This window comes from Salvelinus fontinalis, chromosome 32 (genome assembly GCF_029448725.1).
Source record: "Salvelinus fontinalis isolate EN_2023a chromosome 32, ASM2944872v1, whole genome shotgun sequence".
Classification (NCBI taxonomy): Eukaryota; Metazoa; Chordata; class Actinopteri; order Salmoniformes; family Salmonidae; genus Salvelinus; species Salvelinus fontinalis.
Genome location: NC_074696.1, coordinates 3,377,441 through 3,403,064, shown reverse-complemented (window position 1 = coordinate 3,403,064; position 25,624 = coordinate 3,377,441). Strand labels below are relative to the sequence as shown.

At 40.7% G+C, this 25,624-nt stretch overlaps 1 protein-coding gene across 1 annotated transcript in view; it reads right to left on the bottom strand.

Annotated features, from left to right (window-relative positions):
- Positions 1-205: 205 nt before the first annotated feature.
- runx1t1 (RUNX1 partner transcriptional co-repressor 1) overlaps positions 206-25,624 on the bottom strand; it is a 215,147-nt gene continuing 189,728 nt past the window's right edge. Inside the window, exons 7-11 of the mRNA XM_055893226.1 lie at positions 25,279-25,364; positions 23,040-23,235; positions 19,219-19,290; positions 8,055-8,245; positions 206-908 (exon numbers count right to left, since the gene is read on the bottom strand). Of these exons, the coding sequence (XP_055749201.1) occupies positions 609-908; positions 8,055-8,245; positions 19,219-19,290; positions 23,040-23,235; positions 25,279-25,364 (845 nt within the window). The 3' untranslated portion in view covers positions 206-608. The remainder of the gene's footprint in view (positions 909-8,054; positions 8,246-19,218; positions 19,291-23,039; positions 23,236-25,278; positions 25,365-25,624) is intronic.

The window sequence follows — 25,624 nt, the reverse complement described above, 5'->3', positions numbered from 1 at the left end:
TGTCTGTCTGTCTGTCTGTCTGTCTGTCTGTCTGTCTGTCTGTCTGTCTGTCTGTCAGCAAGAGAGTTGGCTTCAGCTTTTTCCACAGTGTTTGTGTTGTGGTAATATTCCATTGGTATGTTGTGTCTTAATGAGGTCAACTGCTTTTTCTATCATATATCCCAGGTAATAGAGGAAAACAACATTTATAAAACACAACTCAACACAAGGGGTTGTCAGATGTATTTGTGCGGAGTGTCACTGCTGTTATCCACTCACTTTCTATCTTCATATTTACATGAAAAAAAGGAATGAAAGAATAGCAATAAACAACAACAACAACAAACGGACGCTAATAACAATAATAACAATAAGGGCATTGGTAACAATAACAATAACAATAATAATTAAAACAAATAACCTTTTTTTGTGTGTTCTTTGTTAATCATGGCAAGTCAATGTGACTGATCTACATGTATAAACCTCCTGTGTTGTGTGGAACCTCCACTAATCCAAGATAAATCTACATCTCTCGTTGTAGCGTTAGCGCCTTTAGCATTTAGCATCAAGTGAGCCAGTCATGTTGTGCTACTGGGAGTTTCCCACGGCTCCCCGGGTGGCTCCCCGGTTTAGTGTGGCGTGGTTTCCAGCGTAGATGGGGTTCCTGGGGTGCCGGAGCGGGGTGTGGCGATGGGCGGAGTTCCGGCTGGGCTGCCTCCTCCACTAGAGGGCGTAGTGGAGGAGCTGATGGGAACGCAGGTCTCTGTACCCTGACCCTGTTGCTGGGCTGCTTTGGATGCCTGGAGGGTCTGGCCACACATGTGGTGGTGTTTCTCCCAGTCCTTGTGCTGGCAGAAGGAGCCGCAGTAGCGCGCTGTGTTGCAGCCACTGCAGGTCTCGCTCGCCTTCCGCCCACAGTTCCAACAACTCTATACAGAGAGAGAGAGAGAGAGAGAGAGAGAGAGAGAGAGAGAGAGAGAGAGAGAGAGAGAGAGAGAGAGATAGAGAGAGAGAGAGAGAGAGAGAGAGAGAGAGAGAGAGAGAGAGAGAGAGAGAGAGAGAGGGAGAGAGAGAGAGAGAGAGAGAGAGAAAAAAATTAGAACGATTTGGGATTTGAATAATTGTAATACTTTGTGTGCTTTGTAACAGGAAAACATTATTTAAAGACCTTTTAATAAGAACACTGATTTATCAGTGTTGGACAAAAAAGAACATGTTGCCCTTCACAGGATTTCACAGTGGGCAAATGAGTCTTAAATGAATGTGTATGAAGAAAACATAGGAAAACAAAGAGAAACAGAAAGTAACCGACAACAGAACTATTGTACACCACCACCACATCCCACAGAGTGAAACATAAGGACACATTTGTGACAGGTCAGATAGTTTAATCCAAACAGACTTAAGGACACCAAAGAGCTAAACAGCTACTGAGCCGTACTCTGGAAGGATCTCTCCTAAACAGCTACTGAGCCGTACTCTGGAAGGATCTCTCCTAAACAGCTACTGAGCCGTACTCTGGAAGGATCTCTCCTAAACAGCTACTGAGCCGTACTCTGGAAGGATCTCTCCTAAACAGCTACTGAGCCGTACTCTGGAAGGATCTCTCCTAAACAGCTACTGAGCCGTACTCTGGAAGGATCTCTTCTAAACAGCTACTGAGCCGTACTCGGGAAGGCTCTCTCCTAAACAGCTACTGAGCCGTACTCGGGAAGGCTCTCTCCTAAACAGCTACTGAGCCGTACTCTGGAAGGATCTCTCCTAAACAGCTACTGAGCCGTACTCTGAAAGGATCTCTCCTAAACAGCTACTGAGCCGTACTCTGGAAGGATCTCTCCTAAACAGCTACTGAGCCGTACTCTGGAAGGATCTCTCCTAAACAGCTACTGAGCCGTACTCCGGAAGGATCTCTCCTAAACAGCTACTGAGCCGTACTCCGGAAGGATCTCTCCTAAACAGCTACTGAGCCGTACTCCGGAAGGATCTCTCCTAAACAGCTACTGAGCCGTACTCCGGAAGGATCTCTCCTAAACAACTACTGAGCCGTACTCCGGAAGGATCTCTCCTAAACAGCTACTGAGCCGTACTCCGGAAGGATCTCTCCTAAACAACTACTGAGCCGTACTCCGGAAGGATCTCTCCTAAACAGGGCTGAACACAATTAGAGTCAGATGTGGGCTGAGCGGTGAGTGTTGGTTTCCAAGCTAACTGATTAAACGCTGCATTTAGGACTCCCATATAGTGATTAGTAAGTCAGCGGTCCCTCCACATCGTCCTCCTCGGCAGAATTGGTACCACCTTTCCAAACACACAGAGATCTGGGGGAAAGGGGAAGAGAGAGCGAAAGACTCTTGTGTGGCCGTCTCCTCTTGGAACTGATGTAGGCTATATCCTGTTTAGTGTCTCCTCTTGGAACTAATGTAGGCTATATCCTGTTTCCTCTTGGAACTGATGTAGGCTATATCCTGTTTAGTGTCTCCTCTTGGAACTGATGTAGGCTATATCCTGTTTCCTCTTGGAACTGATGTAGGCTATATCCTGTTTCCTCTTGGAACTGATGTAGGCTATATCCTGTTTCCTCTTGGAACTGATGTAGGCTATATCCTGTTTCCTCTTGGAACTGATGTAGGCTATATCCTGTTTCCTCTTGGAACTGATGTAGGCTATATCCTGTTTCCTCTTGGAACTGATGTAGGCTATATCCTGTTTCCTCTTGGAACTGATGTAGGCTATATCCTGTTTAGTGTCTCCTCTTGGAACTGATGTAGGCTATATCCTGTTTCCTCTTGGAACTGATGTAGGCTATATCCTGTTTCCTCTTGGAACTGATGTAGGCTATATCCTGTTTAGTGTTTCCTCTTGGAACTGATGTAGGCTATATCCTGTTTCCTCTTGGAACTGATGTAGGCTATATCCTGTTTCGTGTCTCATCTTGGAACTGATGTAGGCTATATCCTGTTTCCTCTTGGAACTGATGTAGGCTATATCCTGTTTAGTGTTTCCTCTTGGAACTGATGTAGGCTATATCCTGTTTAGTGTCTCCTCTTGGAACTGATGTAGGCTATATCCTGTTTCCTCTTGGAACTGATGTAGGCTATATCCTGTTTCGTGTCTCATCTTGGAACTGATGTAGGCTATATCCTGTTTCCTCTTGGAACTGATGTAGGCTATATCCTGTTTAGTGTCTCCTCTTGGAACTAATGTAGGCTATATCCTGTTTAGTGTCTCCTCTTGGAACTGATGTAGGCTATATCCTGTTTAGTGTTTCCTCTTGGAACTGATGTAGGCTATGTCCTGTTTAGTGTCTCCTCTTGGAACTGATGTAGGCTATATCCTGTCTCCTCTTGGAACTGATGTAGGCTATATCCTGTCTCCTCTTGGAACTGATGTAGGCTATATCCTGTTTCGTGTCTCATCTTGGAACTGATGTAGGCTATATCCTGTTTAGTGTTTCCTCTTGGAACTAATGTAGGCTATATCCTGTTTCCTCTTGGAACTGATGTAGGCTATATCCTGTTTCCTCTTGGAACTGATGTAGGCTATATCCTGTTTAGTGTCTCCTCTTGGAACTGATGTAGGCTATATCCTGTTTCCTCTTGGAACTGATGTAGGCTATGTCCTGTTTAGTGTCTCCTCTTGGAACTGATGTAGGCTATATCCTGTTTCCTCTTGGAACTAATGTAGGCTATATCCTGTTTCCTCTTGGAACTAATGTAGGCTATATCCTGTTTAGTGTCCCCTCTTGGAACTGATGTAGGCTATATCCTGTTTCCTCTTGGAACTGATGTAGGCTATATCCTGTTTCCTCTTGGAACTGATGTAGGCTATATCCTGTCTCCTCTTGGAACTGATGTAGGCTATATCCTGTTTAGTGTCTCCTCTTGGAACTGATGTAGGCTATATCCTGTTTCCTCTTGGAACTGATGTAGGCTATATCCTGTTTAGTGTCTCCTCTTGGAACTGATGTAGGCTATATCCTGTTTCCTCTTGGAACTGATGTAGGCTATATCCTGTTTCCTCTTGGAACTGATGTAGGCTATATCCTGTTTAGTGTCTCCTCTTGGAACTGATGTAGGCTATATCCTGTTTAGTGTCTCCTCTTGGAACTGATGTAGGCTATATCCTGTTTAGTGTCTCCTCTTGGAACTGATGTAGGCTATATCCTGTTTCGTGTCTCATCTTGGAACTGATGTAGGCTATATCCTGTTTCCTCTTGGAACTGATGTAGGCTATATCCTGTTTAGTGTCTCCTCTTGGAACTGATGTAGGCTATATCCTGTTTAGTGTCTCCTCTTGGAACTGATGTAGGCTATATCCTGTTTCCTCTTGGAACTAATGTAGGCTATATCCTGTTTAGTGTCTCCTCTTGGAACTGATGTAGGCTATGTCCTGTTTAGTGTTTCCTCTTGGAACTGATGTAGGCTATATCCTGTTTCCTCTTGGAACTGATGTAGGCTATATCCTGTTTCCTCTTGGAACTAATGTAGGCTATATCCTGTTTAGTGTTTCCTCTTGGAACTGATGTAGGCTATATCCTGTTTAGTGTCTCCTCTTGGAACTGATGTAGGCTATATCCTGTTTCCTCTTGGAACTGATGAGGCTATATCCTGTTTAGTGTCTCCTCTTGGAACTGATGTAGGCTATATCCTGTTTCCTCTTGGAACTGATGTAGGCTATATCCTGTTTCCTCTTGGAACTGATGTAGGCTATATCCTGTTTCCTCTTGGAACTGATGTAGGCTATATCCTGTTTAGTGTTTCCTCTTGGAACTGATGTAGGCTATATCCTGTTTCCTCTTGGAACTGATGTAGGCTATGTCCTGTTTAGTGTCTCCTCTTGGAACTAATGTAGGCTATATCCTGTTTAGTGTCTCCTCTTGGAACTGATGTAGGCTATGTCCTGTTTAGTGTCTCCTCTTGGAACTGATGTAGGCTATATCCTGTTTCCTCTTGGAACTGATGTAGGCTATATCCTGTTTAGTGTCTCCTCTTGGAACTGATGTAGGCTATATCCTGTTTCCTCTTGGAACTGATGTAGGCTATATCCTGTTTCCTCTTGGAACTGATGTAGGCTATATCCTGTTTAGTGTCTCCTCTTGGAACTGATGTAGGCTATATCCTGTTTCGTGTTTAATGAGCCTCACCTCCAGAAGATCCTCACCTGCATTCAGAAGGTAAAACCTTCCCTTATTTGGAGATATGAAATCTTCCAAAGATATTACCACTAATATGATAATCAGATCAGACAGGCAATTTTCAAAACACCTTGATTTTTCATGAGGATATTTATATATTTATGTGTCCTCTCCTTTCAGAAGGGTAATCCTCCGATTAGAGGGAGAATATCTTGAGATTATGAATACAGAGGAATAGACTACATTCAATATCTCTCCTTTGTTTACACTGTGGTATTAGATAGATGAACTACAATCCTGTATAGAAAGAACATCATGTTGCTCACAGCACTAGGCTAGAGTTGGACACTTTATATGGAATCTATAAGCCACAGTGTGAATGGAACCTCTTAGTGAGGTGTGTCCAATCTGCCAGGTCATCAATGTAAATATACATTTATTTCTAACTGACTGGTTAAATAAACATAAATGTGACTAATAAATCAATAATAAATACATTCTGGTACATAACAGATCAATAATAAATACATTCTGGTATAATACATCTATAATAAATACATTCTGGTATAATACATCTATAATAAATACATTCTGGTATAATACATCTATAATAAATACATTCTGGTATAATACATCTATAATAAATACATTCTGGTATAATAAATACACTGTGGTATAATACATCTATAATAAATACATTCTGGTATAATACATCTATAATAAATACATTCTGGTATAATAAATACATTCTGGTATAATACATCTATAATAAATACATTCTGGTATAATAAATACATTCTGGTATAATACATCTATAATAAATACATTCTGGTATAATACATCTATAATAAATACACTGTGGTATAATACGTCTATAATAAATAAATGCTGGTATAATACATCTATAATGAATACATTCTGGTATAATACATCTATAATAAATACATTCTGGTATAATAAATACATTCTGGTATAATACTTCTATCATAAATACATTCTGGTATAATACATCTATAATAAATACATTCTGGTATAATAAATACATTCTGGTATAATACATCTATAATAAATACATTCTGGTATAATAAATACATTCTGGTATAATACATCTATAATAAATACATTCTGGTATAATAAATACACTGTGGTATAATACATCTATAATAAATAAATTCTGGTATAATAAATACACTGTGGTATAATACATCTATAATAAATACATTCTGGTATAATAAATACATTCTGGTATAATACATCTATAATAAATACATTCTGGTATAATAAATACACTGTGGTATAATACATCTATAATAAATAAATGCTGGTATAATACATCTATAATAAATACATTCTGGTATAATAGATCTATAATAAATACATTCTGGTATAATACATCTATAATAAATACATTCTGGTATAATACATCTATAATAAATACACTGTGGTATAATACATCTATAATAAATACATTCTGGTATAATAAATACATTCTGGTATAATACATCTATAATAAATACATTCTGGTATAATACATCTATAATAAATACATTCTGGTATAATAAATACATTCTGGTATAATACATCTATAATAAATACATTCTGGTATAATACATCTATAATAAATACATTCTGGTATAATAAATACATTCTGGTATAATACATCTATAATAAATACATTCTGGTATAATAAATACATTCTGTTATAATACATCTATAATAAATACATTCTGGTATAATACATCTATAATAAATACATTCTGGTATAATAAATACATTCTGGTATAATACATCTATAATAAATACATTCTGGTATAATACATCTATAATAAATACATTCTGGTATAATAAATACATTCTGGTATAATACATCTATAATAAATAAATGCTGGTATAATACATCTATAATGAATACATTCTGGTATAATACATCTATAATAAATACATTCTGGTATACTAAATACACTGTGGTATAATACATCTATAATAAATAAATTCTGGTATAATACATCTATAATAAATACATTCTGGTATAATACATCTATAATAAATACATTCTGGTATAATAAATACATTCTGGTATAATACATCTATAATAAATACATTCTGGTATAATAAATACATTCTGGTATAATACATCTATAATAAATACATTCTGGTATAATACATCTATAATAAATACATTCTGGTATAATACATCTATAATAAATACATTCTGGTATAATACATCTATAATAAATACATTCTGGTATAATACATCTATAATAAATAGATTCTGGTATAATACATCTATAATAGATACATTCTGGTATAATACATCTATAATAAATACATTCTGGTATAATAAATACATTCTGGTATAATACATCTATAATAAATACATTCTGGTATAATAAATACCTTCTGGTATAATACATCTATAATAAATACATTCTGGTATAATACATCTATAATAAATACATTCTGGTATAATAAATACATTCTGGTATAATAAATACCTTCTGGTATAATACATCTATCATAAATACATTCTGGTATAATACATCTATAATAGATACATTCTGGTATAATAAATACATTCTGGTATAATACATCTATCATAAATACATTCTGGTATAATAAATACATTCTGGTATAATAAATACCTTCTGGTATAATACATCTATAATAAATACATGCTGGTATAATACATCTATAATAAATACATTCTGGTATAATAAATACATTCTGGTATAATAAATACCTTCTGGTATAATACATCTATCATAAATACATTCTGGTATAATACATCTATAATAGATACATTCTGGTATAATACATCTATAATAAATACATTCTGGTATAATAAATACATTCTGGTATAATACATCTATAATAAATACATTCTGGAACATAGATCAATAATACATTCGAGTACATAGTCGATCAATAAAATGTGTCCTACCTCGCTGGAGTCCTCCTGCTGGTTGATGACAGTCAGTGCGTCCTCCGCTGCCTGTCTCTTGGCCTCTGCCACCGTACGCTCCATCTTGGACCGTTCCGAGCTGATCATCTGATGGGCCTTCCTCTCCGCCTCTGAAACCGCCTTCTGGAGCTCTGACATGGCCTGGCGCTTCACCTCGTTCACAGCCTCTTCTGAAACACATTCACCGATATCATCAAGGACTCAATCAGCCCCCTACCCCCTAACCCCTTAACCCTAACCCCCTAAACACTACCCCCTAACCCTAACCTCCTACCCCCCCTCCTCTTCTAATAGGCTAATTGACATAATTTGAGTCAATTGGAGGTGTACCTGTGGATGTATTTCAAGGCCTACCTTCAAACTCAATGCCTCTTTGCTTGACATCATGGGAAAATCAAAAGAAATTAGCCAAGACTTCAGGAAAAAGAATTGTGGACCTCCACAAGTCTGGTTCATCATTGGGAGCAATTTCCAAATGCCTGAAGGTACCACGTTCATCGGTACAAACAATAGTACACAAGTATAAACACCATGGTCCACGCAACCGTCATACCGCTCAGGAAGGAGATGCGTTCTGTCTCCTAGAGATGAACGTACTTTGGTGCGAAAAGTGCAAATCAATCCCAGAACAACAGCAAAGGACCTTGTGAAGATGCTGGAGGAAACAGGTACAAAAGTATCTATATCCACAGTAAAACGAGTCCTATATCGACACAACCTGAAAAGCCGCTCAGCAAAGAAGAAGCCACTGCTCCAAAACCACCATAAAAAAGCCAGACTACGGTTTGCAACTGCACATGGAGACAAAGATCGTACTTTTTGGAGAAATGTCCTCTGGTCTGATGAAACAAAAATAGAACTGTTTGGCCATAATGACCATCGTTATGTTTGGAGGAAAAAGGGGGATGCTTGCAAGCCGAAGAACACCATCCCAACTGTGAAGCACGGGGGTGGCAGCATCATGTTGTGGGGGTGCTTTGCTGCAGGAGGGACTGGTGCACTTCACAAAATAGATGGCATCATGAGGCACGAAAATGATGTGGATATATTGAAGCAACATCTCAAGACATCATTCAGGAAGTTAAAGCTTGGTTGCAAATGGGTCTTCCAAATGGACAATGACCCCAAGCATACTTCCAAAGTTGTGGCAAAATGGCTTAAGGACAACAAAGTCAAGGTATTGGAGGGGCCATCACAAAGCTCTGACCTCAATCCCATAGGACATTTGTGGGCAGAACTGAAAAAGCGTGTGCGAGCAAGGAGGCCTACAAAGCTGACTCAGTTACAACAGCTCTGTCAGGAGGAATGGGCCAAAATTCACCCAACTTACTGTGGGAAGCTTGTGGAAGGCTACCCGTAACGTTTGACCCAAGTTAAACAATGTAAAGGCAATGTTACCAAATACTAATTGAGTGTATGTAAACTTCTGACCTACTGGGAATGTGATGAAATAAATAAAAGCTGAAATAAATCATTCTCTCTACTATTATTTTGACATTTCACATTCTTAAAGTAAGTGGTGATCCTAACTGACCTAAAACAGGGAATTTTTACTGGGATTAAATGTCAGGAATTGTGAAAAACTGAGTTTAAATGTATTTGGCTAAAATGTATGTTAACTTCTGATTTAAACTGTATATACCTTTCATAATATTTGTTAATAGCCTGTTAACCTCCTCCTTCTTTCTCTATTGTTGCTTCATTCCTTCCTCGCTTTCAACAGTTAAATGAAACGCGTTTCGTTGTCCTTATCTTCATTTTTCTAATGACATCCTTGAATAATATAGGACTAGAATTAGATATAGACCTCTACCCCTGCTGTGCTCTGGACACCATATGTGAACTGATTATCTATCCTCAGAGCTCGTGCTGCTGGGACATGCTTAACACCCCAGCTATCCTACAATCTAAGCTTGATGCCCTCAATCTCACACAAATTATCAATGAACCTACCAGGTACCACCCCAAAGCCGTAAACATGGGCTCCCTCATAGATATCACAGCTACCCTCAGCTGATTTCATAGCTGAACCACTTACATATCTGTTCAATCTAACTCTGGAATGTAATGAAATTCCAAAGATCTGGAAATCAGCATTTGTCCTACCACTTTTAAAAGGGGGAGATCCAACTCTTTTAAATAATTATAGGCCAATCTCAAAGCTGTCACCCCTGGTGAAAATACTTGAAACCCTTGTAAGTGAACAGCTAAAATAGTTTTTATAGTTTTTTTGTTTTTATTTACTAACTCTATTTTATCAATGTACCAATCGGGCTTCGGGGAGAAGCATAGCACAATTACAGCAGCCATGAAGGTTTTAAATGATATCACTGAAGCCCTTGACAAAAAACAGCACTGTGTCTCACTTTTTATTGATCTCTCTAAGGCTTTTGATACAGTTGATCATGCTATACCAAGGCAGAGATTGTTGAGTGTAGATCTTTCGGAGAATGCAGTTGCATGGTTTGCTAACTATCTGTCTGATAGAACTCAGTGCACTCAATTTGATGGGCTTATGCTTGTTAAATTGTCTGTCCTTAATGGTGTGCCCCAAGGCTCTGTACTTGGTCCTCTCTTATTCACTATTTATATAAATGATTTAGACAAAAATGTCCAAAATGCACAACTTAATTTTTAATGCTGATGATACTGTTATTTACTGTTGTGCCTCGTCTCTTACAAAAGCTTTCCAGAACTTGCAAACTGCTTTTTATACTGTTAAACATACCTTGTGTCAATTGAAGCTTATCCTCAATACTGACAAAACTAAACTAATGGTGTTTTCTAATGCAAGAAATAGACCTCTGAACCTTTCACCTATTACTACCTGTCAGGGCAAGGAGATTGAGGTTGTAACCTCATATAAATATCTTGGAATTTTAATTGATGACGGCCTCTCTTTCAAATTGCATATTCAACAACTTACAAAAAAATGTAAGCTGAAATTGGGTTTTTATTTTAGGAATAAGGCCTGTTTTTCCTTTGAAGCCAGAAGGAGGCTAGTATCAGCTACATGTATGCCTTTACTAGACTATGGGGATATTTTATATATGAATGCTTCCGCTCAGTGTTTGAGATCAATTGACACCCTTAACCATCGCACTTTGAGATTTATTTTAAACTGCAAAACCCTTACGCACCACTGCACGTTGTATACCAGGGTTGGCTGGCCTTCTCTAGTCACTCGTAGGCTCAGTCACTGGTATACTTTTATTTACAAACCATTTTGGATTTACTACCTTTTTATTTGGGCATTTTTATTGTTCAGAAATGTGGTGGGTACTCTCTTCATTCGCTGGACTTTATCCTGCTAACTGTTCCAAATGTCCGAACTGAATTTGGTAAAAGGTCTTTTATGTACTCTGCGCCATCGTCTTGGAACACCTTACAAAATACTTTTAAACTGGAAAAACTTGTCCCGATTGGTGTTTTTAAATCACAGATGAAGGATTTTGAGACTGATTCCCTGACCTGTCAATGTTTTTAATTTGCTGTTTTTGATTTTGTTATACTCTTGTGAATTCTATGGTTTTTACTAGATTACTTGTAGTTTTTCATGTAGTCTGTCTGTAATTTTTGTAATGACTTGGTGCTGCCTATCTTGGCCAGGACGCTCTTGAAAAAGAGATTTTAAATCTCAATGAGCCCTCCCTGGTTAAATAAAAGTTAAATAAAAAATGAATAAAATTTAATAAAAAATATCATCCTAAACAATTTGCAATCTAAATACACCTCTGCTGTTTTCAACCAAGATCTCAGCGATCACTGCCTCATTTTCTGCATCCGTAATGGGTCAGCGGTCAAACGACCTCCAATCATCACTGTCAAACGCTCCCTGAAACACTTCAGCGAGCAGGCCTTTCTAATCGACCTGGCCCGGGTATCCTGGAAGGATATTGACCTCATCCCGTCATTAGAGGATGCCTGGTTATTTTTTTTAAATGCCTTCCTCACCATCTTAAATAAGCATGCCCCATTCAAGAAATTTAGAACCAGGAACAGATATAGCCCTTGGTTCTCTCCTGACCTGACTGCCCTTAACCAACAGAAAAACATCCTATGGCGTTCTGCATTAGCATCGAACAGCCCCCGTGATATGTAACTTTTCAGGGAAGTTAGAAACCAATATACACAGGCAGTTAGAAAAGCCAAGGCTAGCTTTTTCAAGCAGAAATTTGCTTGCTGCAACACAAACTCAAAAAAGTTCTGGGACACTGAAAAAGCCCAGGGAGAATAAGAACACCTCCTCCCAGCTGCAATCTGGACCCTTTCTTTCTAAAACTATCTGCCGAAATTTTTGCAAATTGTTGCCACCCCTATTACTAGCCTGTTCCTCTCTTTCATGTCATCCCAAAGATTGGAAAGCAGCTACGTTCATCCCCCTCTTCAAAGGGGGGGACACTCTTGACCCAAACTGCTACAGACCTATATCTATCCTACCCTGCCTTTCTAAGGTCTTCGAAGGCCAAGTCAACAAACAGATTACCGACCATTTCGAATCCCACCATACCTTCTCCGCTATGCAATCTGATTTCAGAGCTGGTCATGGATGCACCTCAGCCACGCTCAAGGTCCTAAACGATATCTTAACCGCCATCGATAAGAAACAATACTGTGCAGCCGTATTCATTGACCTGGCAAGGGTTTCGACTCTGTCAATCACCACATCCTCATCGGCAGACTCGATAGCCTTGGTTTCTCAAATGATTGCCTCGCCTGGTTCACCAACTACTTCTCTGATAGAGTTCAGTGTGTCAAATCGGAGGGCCTCTTGTCCGGGCCTCTGGCAGTCTCTATGGGGGTGCAACAGGGTTCAATTCTTGGGCCGACTCTCTTCTCTGTATACATCAATGATGTCGCTCTTGCTGCTGGTAAAACTCTCTGATCCACCTCTACGCAGACAACACCATTCTGTATACTTCTGGCCCTTCTTTAGACATTGTGTTAACTAACCTCCAGACGAGCTTCAATGCCATACAACTCTCCTTCCGTGGCCTCCAACTGCTCTTAAATACAAGTAAAACTAAATGCATGCTATTCAACCGATCGCTGCCTGCACCTGCCCGCCCGTCCAGCATCACTACTATGGACGGTTCTGACTTAGAATATGTGGACAACTACAAATACCTAAGTTTCTGGTTAGACTATAAACTCTCCTTCCAGACTCACATCAAACATCTCCAATCCAAAGATAAATCTAGAATCGGCTTCCTATTTCGCAACAAAGCCTCCTTCACTCATGATGCCAAACTTACCCTCGTAAAACTGACCATCCTGCCGATCCTCGACTTCGGCGATGTCATTTACAAAATAGCCTCCAACACTCTACTCACCAGATTGGATGCAGTCTATCACAGTGCCATCCGTTTTGTCACCAAGGCCCCATGTACCACCCACCACTGCGACCTGTACGCTCTCGTTGGCTGGCCCTCGCTTCATACTCGTCGCCAAACCCACTGGCTCCAGGTCATCTACAAGACCCTGCTAGGTAAAGTCCCCCCTTATCTCAGCTCGCTGGTCACCATAGCACCACCCACCTGTAGCATGCGCTCCAGCAGGTATATCTCTCTGGTCACCCCCAAAACCAATTCTTCCTTTGGCCGCCTCTCCTTCCAGTTCTCTGCTGCCAGTGACTGGAACGAACTACAAAAATCTCTGAAACTGGAAACACTTATCTCCCTCACTAGCTTTAAGCACCAGCTATCAGAGCAGCTCACAGATTACTGCACCTGTACATAGCCCATCTATAATTTAGCCCAAACAACTACCTCTTCCCCTACTGTATTTATTTATTTATTTATTTTGCTCCTTTGCACCCCATTATTTCTATTTCTACTTTGTACATTCATCCACTGCAAATTAACCATTCCAGTGTTTTACTTGCTATATTGTATTTACTTCGCCACCATGGCCTTTTTTGCCTTTACCTCCCTTATCTCACCTCACTTGCTCACATTGTTTATAGACTTATTTTTCTACAGTATTATTGATTGTATGTTTGTTTTACTCCATGTGTAACTCTGTGTTGTTGTTTGTGTCGAACTGCTTTGCTTTATCTTGGCCAGGTCGCAATTGTAAATGAGAACTTGTTCTTAACTGGCCTACCTGGTTAAATAGGCTCAACTGGCCTACCTGGTTAAATAGGCTCAACTGGCCTACCTGGTTAAATAAAGGTTAAATAAATTAATAAAAAAAGATGCAGAAGCTTTCACTTCTCTTCGTGAAGATTGGATTAATTAATAATCTGAATGGGTCTGAATTAATAACTGCTATAGTCTACCACCATCTGAATGGTTATGGGTCTGAATTAATAACTGCTATAGTCTACCACCATCTGAATGGGTCTGAATTAATAACTGCTATAGTCTACCACCATCTGAATGGGTCTGAATTAATAACTGCTATAGTCTACCACCATCTGAATGGTTATGGGTCTGAATTAATAACTGCTATAGTCTACCACCATCTGAATGGGTCTGAATTAATAACTGCTATAGTCTACCACCATCTGAATGGGTCTGAATTAATAACTGTTATAGTCTACCACCATCTGAATGGTTATGGGTCTGAATTAATAACTGCTATAGCCTACCACCATCTGAATGGGTCTGAATTAATAACTGTTATAGTCTACCACCATCTGAATGGGTCTGAATTAATAACTGCTATAGTCTACCACCATCTGAATGGGTCTGAATTAATAACTGCTATAGTCTACCACCATCTGAATGGTTATGGGTCTGAATTAATAACTGTTATAGTCTACCACCATCTGAATGGGTCTGAATTAATAACTGCTATAGTCTACCACCATCTGAATGGTTATGGGTCTGAATTAATAACTGCTATAGTCTACCACCATCTGAATGGTTATGGGTCTGAATTAATAACTGCTATAGTCTACCACCATCTGAATGGGTCTGAATTAATAACTGCTATAGTCTACCACCATCTGAATGGGTATGGGTCTGAATTAATAACTGCTATAGTCTACCACCATCTGAATGGTTATGGGTCTGAATTAATAACTGCTATAGTCTACCACCATCTGAATGGTTATGGGTCTGAATTAATAACTGTTATAGTCTACCACCATCTGAATGGGTCTGAATTAATAACTGTTATAGTCTACCACCATCTGAATGGTTATGGGTCTGAATTAATAACTGTTATAGTCTACCACCATCTGAATGGGTCTGAATTAATTACTGCTATAGTCTACCACCATCTGAATGGGTCTGAATTAATAACTGCTATAGTCTACCACCATTTGAATGGGTCTGAATTAATAACTGTTATAGTCTACCACCATCTGAATGGTTATGGGTCTGAATTAATAACTGTTATAGTCTACCACCATCTGAATGGGTCTGAATTAATAACTGCTATAGTCTACCACCATCTGAATGGTTATGGGTCTGAATTAATAACTGTTATAGTCTACCACCATCTGAATGGGTCTGAATTAATAACTGCTATAGTCTACCACCATCTGAATGGGTCTGAATTAATAACTGCTATAGTCTACCACCATCTGAATGGGTCTGAATTAATAACTGCTATAGTCTACCACCATCTGAATGGGTCTGAATTAATAACTGCTATAGTCTACCACCATCTGAATGGTTATGGGTCTGAATTAATAACTGTTATAGTCTACCACCATCTGAATGGTTATGGGTCTGAATTAATAACTGTTATAGTCTACCACCATCTGAATGGTTATGGGTCTGAATTAATAACTGCTATAGTCTACCACCATCTGAATGGTTATGGGTCTGAATAAATAACTGCTATAGTCTACCACCATCTGAATGGTTATGGGTCTGAATTAATAACTGCTATAGTCTACCACCATCTGAATGGGTCTGAATTAATAACTGTTATAGTCTACCAATATCTGAATGGTTATGGGTCTGAATTAATAACTGCTATAGTCTACCACCATCTGAATGGTTATGGGTCTGAATTAATAACTGCTATAGTCTACCACCATCTGAATGGTTATGGGTCTGAATTAATAACTGTTATAGTCTACCACCATCTGAATGGGTCTGAATTAATAACTGCTATAGTCTACCACCATCTGAATGGTTATGGGTCTGAATTAATAACTGCTATAGTCTACCACCATCTGAATGGGTCTGAATTAATAACTGCTATAGTCTACCACCATCTGAATGGGTCTGAATTAATAACTGTTATAGTCTACCACCATCTGAATGGTTATGGGTCTGAATTAATAACTGCTATAGTCTACCACCATCTGAATGGGTCTGAATTAATAACTGCTATAGTCTACCACCATCTGAATGGGTCTGAATTAATAACTGCTATAGTCTACCACCATCTGAATGGTTATGGGTCTGAATTAATAACTGCTATAGTCTACCACCATCTGAATGGTTATGGGTCTGAATTAATAACTGCTATAGTCTACCACCATCTGAATGAGTCTGAATTAATAACTGCTATAGTCTACCACCATCTGAATGGGTCTGAATTAATAACTGCTATAGTCTACCACCATCTGAATGGGTCTGAATTAATAACTACTATAGTCTACCACCATCTGAATGGTTATGGGTCTGAATTAATAACTGTTATAGTCTACCACCATCTGAATGGTTATGGGTCTGAATTAATAACTGCTATAGTCTACCACCATCTGAATGGTTATGGGTCTGAATTAATAACTGCTATAGTCTACCACCATCTGAATGGTTATGGGTCTGAATTAAAATATATCTCAGTTATTTATCCAGGATAAGGTGGTGGTTTTGGGTGGTATATCTCAGTAAATCTCGGTAACTGGGTTCCCGCCGTTCAACCCTGGTTGACATCAGCAAACCGCTCGCCCACACCACGTCATACAACCTGCCTGCCATCTGCCTAGTTCAGTTGAACCCCGGATTCATCTGTGAAGAACACACTTCTACGGTGTGCCAGTGGCCATCAAAGGTGAGCATTTGTCCACTGAAGTCGGTTACGACGCCAAACTGCAGTCAGGTCAAGACCCTGGTGAGGACGACGAGCACGCAGGTGAGCATCCCTGAGACGGTTTCTGACAGTTTGTGCAGAAATTACTCGGTTGTGCAAACCCACAGTTTCATCAGCTGTCCAGGTGGCTGGTCTCAGACCATCCCGCAGGTGAAGAAGCCGGATGTGGAGGTCCTGGACTGGCGTGGTTACACATGGTCTGCGGTTGTGAGACCGGTTGGATGTACTGCCAAATTCTCTAAAACGACGTTGCAGGTGGCTTATGGTAGAGAAATGTACATTCAATTAACTGGCAACAGCTCTGGTGGACATTCCTGCAGTCAGCATGCCAATTGCACACTCCCTCAGAACTTCAGAAATCTGTGGCATTGTGATGTGTGACAAAACTCCACATTTTTAGAGTGGCCTTTTATTGTCCCCAGCACAAGTTGCACCTGTGTAATGATCCTGCTGTTTAATCAGCCTCTTGATCAGCCTCTTGCCACACCTGTCAAGTGGATGGATTGTCTTGGCAAAGGATAAATGCTCACTAACAGGGATGTTACTGAATTTGTGCACAACATTTAGAGAAATCAGCTTCTTGTGAACATGGAACATTTCTGGGATCTTTTATTTCATCTCATGAAACATGGGACCAACACTTGACATGGTGCGTTTTATATTTATGTTCAGTATAAGTTACTCCTAAAGAGTGGAGATCCTTTTTCATCAAGTAAACAATACAATATATCATCTGAGTATCCTAGCAGACCTTACCTTGTATTTCTCATCAGTTATCTTATTTTGTGTGATCAGGCTTTATAAAGCAGACTTTCATAATGACAATGATCAGCAGTGAGCTAATTTCACTGTCGGCTTATTATTGTCTAATTACTTTCCATATGGAAGACTAATTACTATACTCTTTAAAAAAAAAAAAAGGAAGTAATTCTGTGATGTTTAATTGGTTTGATCCACTAGAGAGAAGATGCGTGATGTCTGGGATTACAGCACATGATTGGAAAAATAAATTACACTGATGATTTCTGCGTTTGATAAAGATGAGTAGTTGACAAGATCCTTTCGTTTTGGCTTTTCACTGTATTCCATATGAGGTCATTTATCAGGTCATCCCTTGTATATTTATTTTAATTTAAATCCAAATGTAAAAGAGACACTTTCAGCTCATTTGGCGTTGGCACGTTCTCTAACCTTTAAACATGTGGGTGGTAAATTTAACGTCAGAAGCGAGACGGCGACTTTTTTGTTTTTGTTTGCCTACATCAAGGCTGTAACTTCACTAATTCTGTATGCAAATCAGGCAATTTATATTTAAATTATGCATTTCTATTGTGCTCCCGACAGCACAGCAGAGGAGGAGGAGGAGGAGGAAGAGGAGGAGGAGAGGAGGAGGAGGGGGATATGAGGAGGAGGAGAGAGGAGGGGGAGGGGGAGAGGAGGAGGAGTAGGAGGGGAGAAGGAGAGAGGAGGAGGGGAGGAGGTGCAGAGGAGGAGGAGAGGAGGAGGAGGAGGGGAAGAGGAGAGAGGAGGAGGGGGGGAGGTGCAGAGGAGGAGGAGAGGAGGAGGACATTGTGCATGGCGTGTGTGTGTCTGGTGTCTGAATGTTTATCACCGACTGTAAACGCTTAACTTCGCTACAACAGATGTGTTGGTTGCCAGTCCTCCGTTGTATAAAATCTTCTACAGGAATCACAGGGCTGTGAAAAAGGATTTGCCCCCTTTCTAAATTTCTCTACTTTTGCAAATTTTTGATACTGAATTAAATCAGATCCTCAACCAAAACCACATTTTAGATAAAGGGATCCTGAGTGAACAAATAACACAACAATTACATACTTACATACAGTGCCCCTGTGTGAAAAAACAAATTGCCCCCTTTACACTCAATGACTGGTTGTTCCACCTTTATCTGCAATGACTCCAACCAAACGCAAATGTCGCTGCATGGAAGAACGGGAAGAACGGGCCAAAATTCCTCCACATTGATGTGAGAGACTGATCAACAACTACAGGAAGTGTTTGGTTGGAGTCAAAATATGCAAAAAATAGAGAAAATCAGAAAGGGGCAAATACTGATGGAGGGAGATAGGGAAAGACAGAGGGAGGGAGGGAGGGAGGGAGGGAGGGAGGGAGGGAGGCTCACCGGCTTTCTTCCATATCTCTTCAGGTACGTATCCGGTCGTCACTGGTCTGTTGAGAATCTCCTGGTGAATCTCTGGAAGACAGACAGCCCAGTCAACTAGTTGACACACAGCCCAGTCAACTAGTAGACAGACACACAGCCCAGTCAACTAGTAGACAGACACAAAGCCCAGTCAACTAGTAGACAGACACAAAGCCCAGTCAACTAGTAGACAGACACACAGCCCAGTCAACTAGTAGACAGACACAAAGCCCAGTCAACTAGTAGACAGACACACAGCCCAGTCAACTAGTAGACACACAGCCCAGTCAACTAGTAGACAGACACACAGCCCAGTCAACTAGCAGACAGACAGACAGCCCAGTCAACTAATAGACAGACACACAACCCAGTCAACTAGTAGACAGACACAAAGCCCAGTCAACTAGTAGACAGACACACAGCCCAGTCAACTAGCAGACAGACAGACAGCCCAGTCAACTAGTAGACAGACACACAGCCCAGTCAACTAGTAGACAGACACAAAGCCCAGTCAACTAGTAGACAGACACACAGCCCAGTCAACTAGTAGACAGACACAAAGCCCAGTCAACTAGTAGACAGACAGACAGCCCAGTCAACTAGTAGACAGACACAAAGCCCAGTCAACTAGTAGACAGACATCCCAGTCAACTAGTAGACAGACACACAGCCCAGTCAACTAGTAGACAGACATCCCAGTCAACTAGTAGACAGACAGCCCAGTCAACTAGTAGACAGACAGCCCAGTCAACTAGACAGTGACAAAACACACAGCAGTAACAGGTAATGGAGGAGGGTTATTGAGGTTATCCTGTCCTGTAGGACTATCTGTTCTGGGTCCTGCCGGGTCCATTCTGATAACTGGTACTATACAATAATGTAGATAGTTCTACCTGTAGTGTAGGTGTCCTGTCCTGTAGGACTATCTGTTCTGGGTCCTGCTGGGTCCATTCTGATAACTGGTACTATACAATAATGTAGATAGTTCTACCTGTAGTGTAGGTGTCCTGTCCTGTAGGACTATCTGTTCTGGGTCCTGCTGGGTCCATTCTGATAACTGGTACTATACTATAATGTAGATAGTTCTACCTGTAGTGTAGGTGTCCTGTCCTGTAGGACTATCTGTTCTGGGTCCTGCTGGGTCCATTCTGATAACTGGTACTATACTATAATGTAGATAGTTCTACCTGTAGTGTAGGTGTCCTGTCCTGTAGGACTATCTGCTCTGGGTCCTGCCGGGTCCATTCTGATAACTGGTACTATACTATAATGTAGATAGTTCTACCTGTAGTGTAGGTGTCCTGTCCTGTAGGTCTCTGCTGTCTGTTCTGGGTCCTGCCGGGTCCATTCTGATAACTGGTACTATACAATAATGTAGATAGTTCTACCTGTAGTGTAGGTGTCCTGTCCTGTAGGACTATCTGTTCTGGGTCCTGCTGGGTCCATTCTGATAACTGGTACTATACTATAATGTAGATAGTTCTACCTGTAGTGTAGGTGTCCTGTCCTGTAGGACTATCTGTTCTGGGTCCTGCTGGGTCCATTCTGATAACTGGTACTATACTATAATGTAGATAGTTCTACCTGTAGTGTAGGTGTCCTGTCCTGTAGGACTATCTGCTCTGGGTCCTGCCGGGTCCATTCTGATAACTGGTACTATACTATAATGTAGATAGTTCTACCTGTAGTGTAGGTGTCCTGTCCTGTAGGACTATCTGCTCTGGGTCCTGCTGGGTCCATTCTGATAACTGGTACTATACTATAATGTAGATAGTTCTACCTGTAGTGTAGGTGTCCTGTCCTGTAGGTCTCTGCTGTCTGTTCTGGGTCCTGCCGGGTCCATTCTGATAACTGGTACTATACAATAATGTAGATAGTTCTACCTGTAGTGTAGGTGTCCTGTCCTGTAGGACTCTGCTGTCTGCTCTGGGTCCTGCCGGGTCCATTCTGATAACTGGTACTATACTATAATGTAGATAGTTCTACCTGTAGTGTAGGTGTCCTGTCCTGTAGGTCTCTGCTGTCTGTTCTGGGTCCTGCCGGGTCCATTCTGATAACTGGTACTATACAATAATGTAGATAGTTCTACCTGTAGTGTAGGTGTCCTGTCCTGTAGGACTATCTGCTCTGGGTCCTGCCGGGTCCATTCTGATAACTGGTACTATACAATAATGTAGATAGTTCTACCTGTAGTGTAGGTGTCCTGTCCTGTAGGACTATCTGCTCTGGGTCCTGCCGGGTCCATTCTGATAACTGGTACTATACTATAATGTAGATAGTTCTACCTGTAGTGTAGGTGTCCTGTCCTGTAGGACTATCTGCTCTGGGTCCTGCCGGGTCCATTCTGATAACTGGTACTATACTATAATGTAGATAGTTCTACCTGTAGTGTAGGTGTCCTGTCCTGTAGGTCTCTGCTGTCTGTTCTGTGTCCTGCCGGGTCCATTCTGATAACTGGTACTATACAATAATGTAGATAGTTCTACCTGTAGTGTAGGTGTCCTGTCCTGTAGGACTATCTGCTCTGGGTCCTGCCGGGTCCATTCTGATAACTGGTACTATACTATAATGTAGATAGTTCTACCTGTAGTGTAGGTGTCCTGTCCTGTAGGACTATCTGCTCTGGGTCCTGCTGGGTCCATTCTAATAACTGGTACTATACTATAATGTAGATAGTTCTACCTGTAGTGTAGGTGTCCTGTCCTGTAGGTCTCTGCTGTCTGTTCTGGGTCCTGCTGGGTCCATTCTAATAACTGGTACTATACTATAATGTAGATAGTTCTACCTGTAGTGTAGGTGTCCTGTCCTGTAGGTCTCTGCTGTCTGTTCTGGGTCCTGCTGGGTCCATTCTAATAACTGGTACTATACTATAATGTAGATAGTTCTACCTGTAGTGTAGGTGTCCTGTCCTGTAGGACTATCTGCTCTGGGTCCTGCTGGGTCCATTCTAATAACTGGTACTATACTATAATGTAGATAGTTCTACCTGTAGTGTAGGTGTCCTGTCCTGTAGGTCTCTGCTGTCTGTTCTGGGTCCTGCTGGGTCCATTCTAATAACTGGTACTATACTATACTGTAGATAGTTCTACCTGTAGTGTAGGTGTCCTGTCCTGTAGGACTATCTGCTCTGGGTCCTGCTGGGTCCATTCTGATAACTGGTACTATACAATAATGTAGATAGTTCTACCTGTAGTGTAGGTGTCCTGTCCTGTAGGTCTCTGCTGTCTGTTCTGGGTCCTGCTGGGTCCATTCTGATAACTGGTACTATACTATAATGTAGATAGTTCTACCTGTAGTGTAGGTGTCCTGTCCTGTAGGACTCTGCTGTCTGCTCTGGGTCCTGCTGGGTCCATTCTGATAACTGGTACTATACTATAATGTAGATAGTTCTACCTGTAGTGTAGGTGTCCTGTCCTGTAGGACTCTGCTGTCTGCTCTGGGTCCTGCTGGGTCCATTCTGATAACTGGTACTATACAATAATGTAGATAGTTCTACCTGTAGTGTAGGTGTCCTGTCCTGTAGGACTCTGCTGTCTGCTCTGGGTCCTGCTGGGTCCATTCTGATAACTGGTACTATACTATAATGTAGATAGTTCTACCTGTAGTGTAGGTGTCCTGTCCTGTAGGACTATCTGCTCTGGGTCCTGCCGGGTCCATTCTGATAACTGGTACTATACTATAATGTAGATAGTTATACCTGTAGTGTAGGTGTCCTGTCCTGTAGGACTCTGCTGTCTGCTCTGGGTCCTGCTGGGTCCATTCTGATAACTGGTACTATACTATAATGTAGATAGTTCTACCTGTAGTGTAGGTGTCCTGTCCTGTAGGACTCTGCTGTCTGCTCTGGGTCCTGCCGGCTCCTTTCTTCAGGTCCTCCGCGTCGCTGTATCGTCTGATCCAGTAGTTTAGCTCCTCCCTGTCGGCCTCCTGGCAGCGCCGCAGCACGGTGAGAGAACGCCTCGTCTTCTCCACCATGTCCATGATGCAGTTCAGCAGCTGAGGAGGGGGAAGGCGCTGAGTGAAGCACCATAGACACCAGAGACAATATGTTCTAAATCTATATCCAGCACTACAGACAACATGCTCTGTATTTATAACCAGCACCACAGACAATATGTTCTGTATTTATAACCAGCACCACAGACAACATGCTCTGTATTTATAACCAGCACCACAGACAATATGTTCTGTATTTATAACCAGCACCACAGACAATATGTTCTGTATTTATAACCAGCACCACAGACAATATGTTCTGTATTTATAACCAGCACCACAGACAATATGTTCTATATTTATAACTATCTGTAGATCGTCCTCCTGCCTGATGCTGGGGTATGTAGTTCTCACCCTGCACTGTGACCTGTAGTTAGTCCAGCCTCCTGCCTGATGCTGGGGTATGTAGTTCTCCCCCTGCACTGTGGCCTGTAGTTAGTCCAGCCTCCTGCCTGATGCTGGGGTATGTAGTTCTCCCCCTGCACTGTGACCTGTAGTTAGTCCAGCCTCCTGCCTGATGCTGGGGTATGTAGTTCTCCCCCTGCACTGTGGCCTGTAGTTAGTCCAGCCTCCTGCCTGATGCTGGGGTATGTAGTTCTCACCCTGCACTGTGACCTGTAGTTAGTCCCGCCTCCTGCCTGATGCTGGGATATGTAGTTCTCACCCTGCACTGTGACCTGTAGTTAGTCCAGCCTCCTGTCTGATGGTGGGGTATGCAGTTCTGGGGTTTTATCTGCTGCAGTAATGAATTGGCTTCGTAACACACTTATTAGTGCAGTGGTTATTCCTTAACTCACACATGCAAATACATCTACAAACACATCTACAAATACATCTACATATACTTCTACATCTACAAATACATCTACAAACACATCTACATCTACATCTACAAACACATCTACAAATACAAATACATCTACAAACACATCTACATCTACAAACACATCTACATCTACAAACACATCTACAAATACAAATACATCTACAAACACATCTACAAATACATCTACAAATACATCTATGAACACATCTACTAACACATCTACAAATACAAATACATCTACAAACACATCTACAAATACATCTACAAATACAAATACATCTACAAATACATCTACAAATACAAATACATCTACAAACACATCTACAAATACATCTACAAATACAAATACATCTACAAATACATCTACAAATACATCTACAAATACATCTACAAATACATCTACAAACACATCTACAAATACATCTACAAACACATCTACAAATACATCTACAAATACAAATACATCTACAAATACATCTATGAACACATCTACAAACACATCTACAAATACATCTACAAATACATCTACATCTACAAACACATCTACAAATACATCTACAAATACAAATACATCTACAAACACATCTACAAATACAAATACATCTACATCTACAAATACAAATACATCTACAAACACATCTACAAATACAAATACATCTACAAATAAATCTACAAATACATCTACAAATACATCTACATCTACAAATACATCTACAAATACATCTACAAATACATCTACAAATACATCTACAAATACATCTACATCTACAAATACAAATACAAATACAAACACATCTACATATACATAAAAACAAATAATTGGTTTTGTTTTCAGTAAAACAGATACTCTATAAGACACACAGATACAGGTACAGGTACAGGTACAGGTACAGATACAGGTACAGGCACATTTACAGGCACAGGTACAGGTACAGGCACAGGTACAGGTACAGGTACAGGTACAGGTACAGGCACAGGCACAGGTACAGGTACAGGTACAGGTACAGGTACAGGCACAGGCACAGGCACAGGTACAGGTACAGGTACAGGCACAGGCACAGGTACAGGTACAGGCACAGGTACAGGTACAGGTACAGGTACAGGCACAGGCACAGGTACAGGTACAGGTACAGGCACAGGCACAGGTACAGGTACAGGTACAGGTACAGGTACAGGTACAGTTGGTATAGTAATAAAAATGTTATTACTTTTCTTACATGGTCAAGGTGCTTCCATTCCTCCCCCCATTCTCTGTCTGTCAACCGGTGGTCGATCACCTCTTCCTGACGAGCCCCGTGCATCCCTTCATCAATCAGGAGAGAGAGACAAAGTGTCATGTCCTGACCTGAGATATCTCTGTTTTCTTTGTATTTTGGTTAGGTCAGGGTGTGACTAGGGTGGGTACGTTAGTTTTTGTATTGTCTAGGGTTATTTGTATGTCTAGGGTTTTTGTAGGTCTAGGTGATTTGTATGTCTATGGTGGCCTGATATGGTTCCCAATCAGAGGCAGTTGTGTATCGTTGTCTCTGATTGGGGATCCTATTTAGGTTGCCATTTTCCCTT